General features: G+C 39.3%; 1 protein-coding gene across 3 annotated transcripts in view; it reads left to right on the forward strand.

Moving 5' to 3' along the window:
* NFIA (nuclear factor I A) overlaps positions 1–5,719 on the forward strand; it is a 365,771-nt gene extending 360,052 nt beyond the window's left edge. For 2 of the 3 annotated variants that reach the window (XM_028142302.2, XM_008139378.3), the window contains one exon: positions 2,815–5,719. In XM_028142302.2, coding sequence (XP_027998103.1) covers positions 2,815–2,891 — 77 coding nt within the window. In that variant the 3' untranslated portion in view covers positions 2,892–5,719. The remainder of the gene's footprint in view (positions 1–2,814) is intronic. The other variant, XM_028142299.2, reaches the window with a different exon arrangement.
* Positions 5,720–6,000: the final 281 nt, after the last annotated feature.

The following is a 6,000-nucleotide window of genomic DNA, read 5'->3' on the forward strand; positions in this document are numbered from 1 at the left end:
TCCCCCTGCTGACTCACCGGGTCCCAGGCGTTGGCTTCCAGATCTGCTAACACCGTGTCAGAGTTAAGTCTGGAATTTCACAACTAACTGAGAAAGTGTGCGAACAGAAATTGTGAGCATTATTTGTGGCACCCAAAGTTGGACACTGTTTTGTTGAAGAGAGGACTGGGCTCTAAGGTGGCTGAGAGGCAGCTCCTAGGAGAGCCTGCTAAAAAGACAGTTTGGAGTCTGCGTGGCTCTGCCCTCTCTCTCCCTCGCCTTTCTTTTGTCCAGCTAGATTTAGGCCGTGTGCATTTGCCAGGATGATTTCCTTTCAGGACACAAGAGGCCTTATTGTCTTCCTCAAAGCATGTGGTCAGAGAATAACATCTCAAAGTATACAGGATGAGTGGTTTTTCGGTTCGGGTTTAGGTTTTTTCAAGTGTTCTGGAAATCAAAGGTGACTTGTGTGACCAGGAAATCTTATACCAGCCTCCACGCAGCTATCATTTCGCCATTTATCCTGGGGATCAAACGAGTCCTCACTTTACCTAATTGAATCTCTTGGATACGAATGAGCCTCCATCTGACCGAATCAACCCCAATGTAACCCTTTCTTGATCCTGTCAACTCAGAGGTTTTAGAAGCATTCACTTTCACTACAAGTTGATGACGTTTCTGTGAATAATGATAAATGTGGAGAATTTGACCAGGGTATCTCTAGAGGAAAGTTGGCAAAAGCCATGTACTTTTTTATTTCACTTGAGAAACTGACTCTGATATTAAACTGTAATTGGTCACTTTGTTGAGCTTACAGAGAAAGACATGCCAGCGTATAAAGGGAGGTATAACCAGACTATTGCCCCAAACTAACCACCTAAGATTTATGAGAGAAAATGGTAACTGGGCCCAGCAGGCATAGGGAAGGCTCTAAATAAGTGTTGAATGAACAAAATATGAATGCGAGTTATGCATTCCCTTGGCACATCCTAGTAACTAATAGGGTGAAGTTTTGATTATTATATGTCATTTTTGAAGCCATTGTTTTAGAAATGCTGAGCTGGAAGGAGTATTTCACAGCATCAAATCTACCTCATGCACATAGAAGGAAACTGAGTATAAGAGAGAAGCTGTGACTTGTCCAAAACTACCCAGGACTTTCAGTATAGCATTTTTTCCACTTTGCCTCCACTTATTCTTACATCACTACTAGAAGCCCGATGCATGAAGATTAGTGCTAGAATGGGCTTTCCTTTCCCTGGCTGCTGGCACCGCCTTTCCACTCTGGCCCCGGAGCCGCCTCTTTCCCCTCCAGCCCTGCTTTCCCATGCTGCCCAGAGGCCCTGAGAGACCAGGGGTGGGGCAAAACACCCCTGTCACTTGGCGTCTGTGTATGCAAATTAACTGCCATTTTTGGTGGGTTAATTTGCATATCACTCCTGATTGGCTGGTGGCATAGTGGAGGTACGGTTAATTTACATGTTTGTCTATTATTAGGTAAGATTTAAAAAGTTTTTTCAATTACAGTTTACTTTCAGTATTATTTTGTACTAGAGGCCTGATGCATGAATTCATGCATGGGTGGGGTCCCTCAGCTTGGCCGGCGATCGGGGCCGATTAGGGCCATCTCGCTGTGGGGGAAGGGACACAGGAGGTTCCCCGACCACGGGAGGTTGGCTGTGGAAGTGCACTGACCACCAGGGGCAGCTCCTGCATTGAACATCTGCCCCCTGGTGGTCAGTGCGCATCATAGCTTCTGGTCTACTGGTCGTTTGGTCGCTTAGGCCAATATATATTAGTTTCAGGTGACCATCAGAGTGGTTAGACAATCATCTACTTTATAAAGTATTCCCCATCAATATTTCCAGGACCAACCTGGCACCATACATAATTATCACAGTATTATCAACTAGATTCCCTTTGCTCTAGTTTACATCCCCATGATTGTTTTGTAACTGCCAATTTGTATTTCTTACTCCCTTCACCTTTTTCACCCAGTCCTCTTCCCCTCTGACAATCACCAGTGTGCTCTCTGTGTCTGTAAGTCTGTTTCAATTTTGTTTATTTATTTTGTTCTTTAGATTCCACATAAAAGTGAAATCATATGGTATTTGTCTTTCTCTGACTGACTTATTTCACTGAGTGTAATACCCTCTAGGTCTATCCATGCTGTCATGAGTGGTAAGATTTCATTCTTTTTTATGGCTGAGTAGTATTCCATTAAATATATGTAACACAGCTGTTTTTATCTGTGAGTCTGTTGATAGGCACTTGCGTTGCTTCCATATCTTGGCTGTTGTAGATGCTGCTGCAAAGAAAATAGAGTGCATAACGGAGTTCATTATTCTTATATCACCATTGATCATGTGTGCCTCTTAAGAGAATGCAGCAATAACATCTTCAGTGCCTACATCTCATTGAATAAATGCTGTGAAAATCATCAAAGGAGACATTCATCACCACACGAAACCACTCCCCTCACTGACTCTTCATTTGATCAACTCTTCTTTGTTGAAAACCTTCTATTGCAGGCACTGTGTCCTCACCAGACTATAAAACCACATATGTATTTCAAGTGGACATAAATACTTTTATTTTGTAGGACACACTCCGAACATTAGCAAACCCCACTGCAGACACTGAATTTCAATTTTAGAGGAGTAAGATCAGTTTCAGTGTCTCAATTATTTACTACTGTTTGTTGCTTCCTTTACTTTTTCCATGAATCCCCCCTTAATCCCTAACAGATCCTGATTTCACAGTTGGAAGGACAATTTGTAAATATATTCTTTTCTACATTGAACCTCTAATTGCTCTTTTCCTTTTCTCTTCCAGTCCTGGTACCTGGGATAAAAGTCGAAGTGTCCCACCATCCACCAGACAGACCACCTGACCCCTTCTCAACTCTGTAACATGGACGCATCCTCAACCCAGCGCGGTTACAACTTCACTGTCAGGGGAAGGGGAGAATCAAATCAACTTGTACATGGAAACAGCGAGCATTATGGTCAAACAGCAAAGGCCATAACCTTTTGGGATTTTTTTTTAACTACTTTTGGGACTGTTGTAATTTTCTCATATGGTGCTGGAAATGGCTGGGCTTTGTAACATATGAAGTGTTTTCATGGTGGCGTGAGCATCAGGTGATGTGGCTAGAGGAGGTCTACCCTTGCTCACTGACTTCCATTGTAACACTTTCCTTACGGAGCCTGGCCGTTTCACAGTATTCCATGAATTTACCCACACAGGTGTGAGCCTTCTGGAGCAATCAGGAGGCACATGGAAAACTAAATCTTTTGTAGTAGCTGAGATCTGCAATATATAACTTACGGGACAGTCAAAGGGCAATGTTTTTCTGTAACATATTGGAAAAAGAAAATGCAGTTATGTTCCTTTTTTCCTTTTTCTGTTAGCTTGGTTTGGTTCGGCAGTCAGCAGTTCAATCTATAACATGGCCCTCAAGGACAGTGAACCCACTCACGTTGCAGAACAATTCTGAAAACGGCAAACTACTACTACTATTCAGTTTTGTAAAAGTTTTGAAATGCTGCACTTACGTTAAAAAAACAACAACATTTTTTCAACAATTTCAACAATGACACACAAATTCACATGGAAATGGGGAAGATGGTCTGTTTTGACAGAAACTGACAGGAATCAATCAAAACAATCGAATTTTGAATTGAGTAAAGTGCAATTTCATTGGATAGCTAAATATCTTTGTAAGATAGAGATTGTTGAAAATTCTATTTTTGTTTTTCAAGTCCTTCCACCCCAGGACTCTAAATTATTGGGGTAAAAAACAGCCTTGCAAGAAAAAGGGGAGCTATTTTTGCTTTTTATGTTTTTTATTGTTAAACTTGTATCCCTTTAAAAACTGAAGGAAAATTAAAAAAAAAAACACAAAAAAACAAATCTAATGGTGCTTTTACCACAATATGTTAACTACATTAAATGCTAATTAATTATTTTCTGTTATCAAAGCACATAAGTAAAATGAAATCATGGTATCTGTTAATTTCATAAGCTAGAAGTCACTATAATGGATTATGCCAATTCTGAAAATTTTTACATGTATCCGGCAACATAGGATTTATCAGTTATCAGACACTTCATTGTACCAGAGATTGTCCAGAAATTTTAAAGACCTTTGCGCCCCTGAACTGGGCTATGGGAAAAATCATAATAATAATGAAACCAATACTGACACAAATGCTGGTGCCCTCTCAGATCAAGGGTACTTGTTAGGGAAAAAAAAAGTTTGCACCCCCAAATGTCCTGTATCTTATGTAAAAAAACACACAAAAAAAGACAAAAAAAATAATAACAAAAAAAAAGTGCAAGTGATTTTTCTACCAGACAGTGAAGCACCCCTTTGCTTCCCATGCAACTTCCAGAAGATTTCCTATACTATACATATATATACGTTCTGGTTGGCTAGCCCTGCTGATCAGAGAAAGTCTCTGCATGTTCTAGTGTTAGTAACTAATTTTTATATAGTTAATGTAGGATAAAGTAGAGTGCATTAAGACACAATATTGTAATCCCTACTCTAGGCACTTGCCTTTAAACTATGTTTTCCAGCCCTTCAGAAGGGTTCTACTACTGTCCTATACAATCAAGTAACTGAAATTCTTGGGAAGACACTTTGCTCCTCATTTCCCCCCCCAAAACAATGTTGTTTTGTTTTGTTTTGTTTTTTTCCTTAATTTGCACGAAAACAAAAATTCCATATCAATGTGCCTTGCCCTGGATAGCGATTATTTGTGGAATTGTTGCACATGCTCCTCTATTGAAAGGGGGTTTTCCCTAGTCAAGCATTTGGAGACACTTTTTGTAAATGTGACTTTTATGTCAGCCATTGTCAGTTTCAACATCTAGAACTAAATAGAGAGTTAGTCGTTCCGCAGGTAGGAGTAGTCTTTATTGTCCTCTGTGGTCAGTGGCAGTGCTATTCTGAGATCTGTAGATGCTTAGAATATCAGTATTTTGGATGTTGCTGCATTTTACAATTTATTTGGAGTCTTCCTTTATTTCCCCCAGCCCCAGATATATGAAAATATGCAATACCTGCTTATATCGTGTAGAAAAGCTTAGCGATGATTAATTTTTCTTTTATTTTTTTTATTTGACCAAAGTCGGTGCTGCACTTGACGCAGTGTGTTTTGGGTGTTTGTCTTTGTACTTTTGTTGTGATTTTTGAATGCACGTGCGCAGGAAGGGCTCCTCTTAGAGAAGCAGTCAAACTGTGAAGCACTAAGCTGACCCTGCTTCAAGCAATTTTGTTTTTACAACTGTTCCTTTCACAAGCAAGCCTTAAAAAAAAAAGACAACTTCCTTTTTCTTCAGCTCCCACACCCCATTTTTCTTAGCAGACTGCAGTCAATCCACATTCAATAAAAAGTATATAATGCCCATTTTTATATGCACGTTTTTAAACTTCCAAGTTCTGAAAATTGTTTACTGGTTATCTCTATTTAAGGAAAAAAAATAAAATAAAACATTTTGGATTTTCATATGTGTCTGATAAGTGGTTGAATAGTCGTTTGGCGCTGTTGTATGGTGTGGTTGTCAGTATATGGTGTCACTTCCTATAGCCAGCCAGCATACTTTGCCTTCCCCCTATAGCACTTAGCTGGGCATTACTTTATTATGACATATGTGCACTAAAAAAAAAGAAAAAAGGAAAAAAAAAAAAGAAAAAATAGCAGCTTTCAGTGCTTCACAGTGAAGGGAAAAAGCCTAGACAAACATTTTGTCAGAACCTTGCAATAAGCCAAGGTATTACCAGTAAATTGGTTGTATATACAATAAAATTGCACCCTTTTTTTAAAAACAAAACAAACTAAGCAATAGTTTGGGCAGTTTTAGTTGTTTTTAGTGAGCATGTTGTAGTCATGACTGCAAAGAGAGAGAATAAACTGCCCACTCAGAAGATATGTAATTTGTATTGTTGTATAGTTTTATTGATTACACTGATTTATTCTACCCTATTTTATAATGCAGGACTTTTGTAATGTT

This window comes from Eptesicus fuscus, chromosome 9 (genome assembly GCF_027574615.1).
Source record: "Eptesicus fuscus isolate TK198812 chromosome 9, DD_ASM_mEF_20220401, whole genome shotgun sequence".
Classification (NCBI taxonomy): Eukaryota; Metazoa; Chordata; class Mammalia; order Chiroptera; family Vespertilionidae; genus Eptesicus; species Eptesicus fuscus.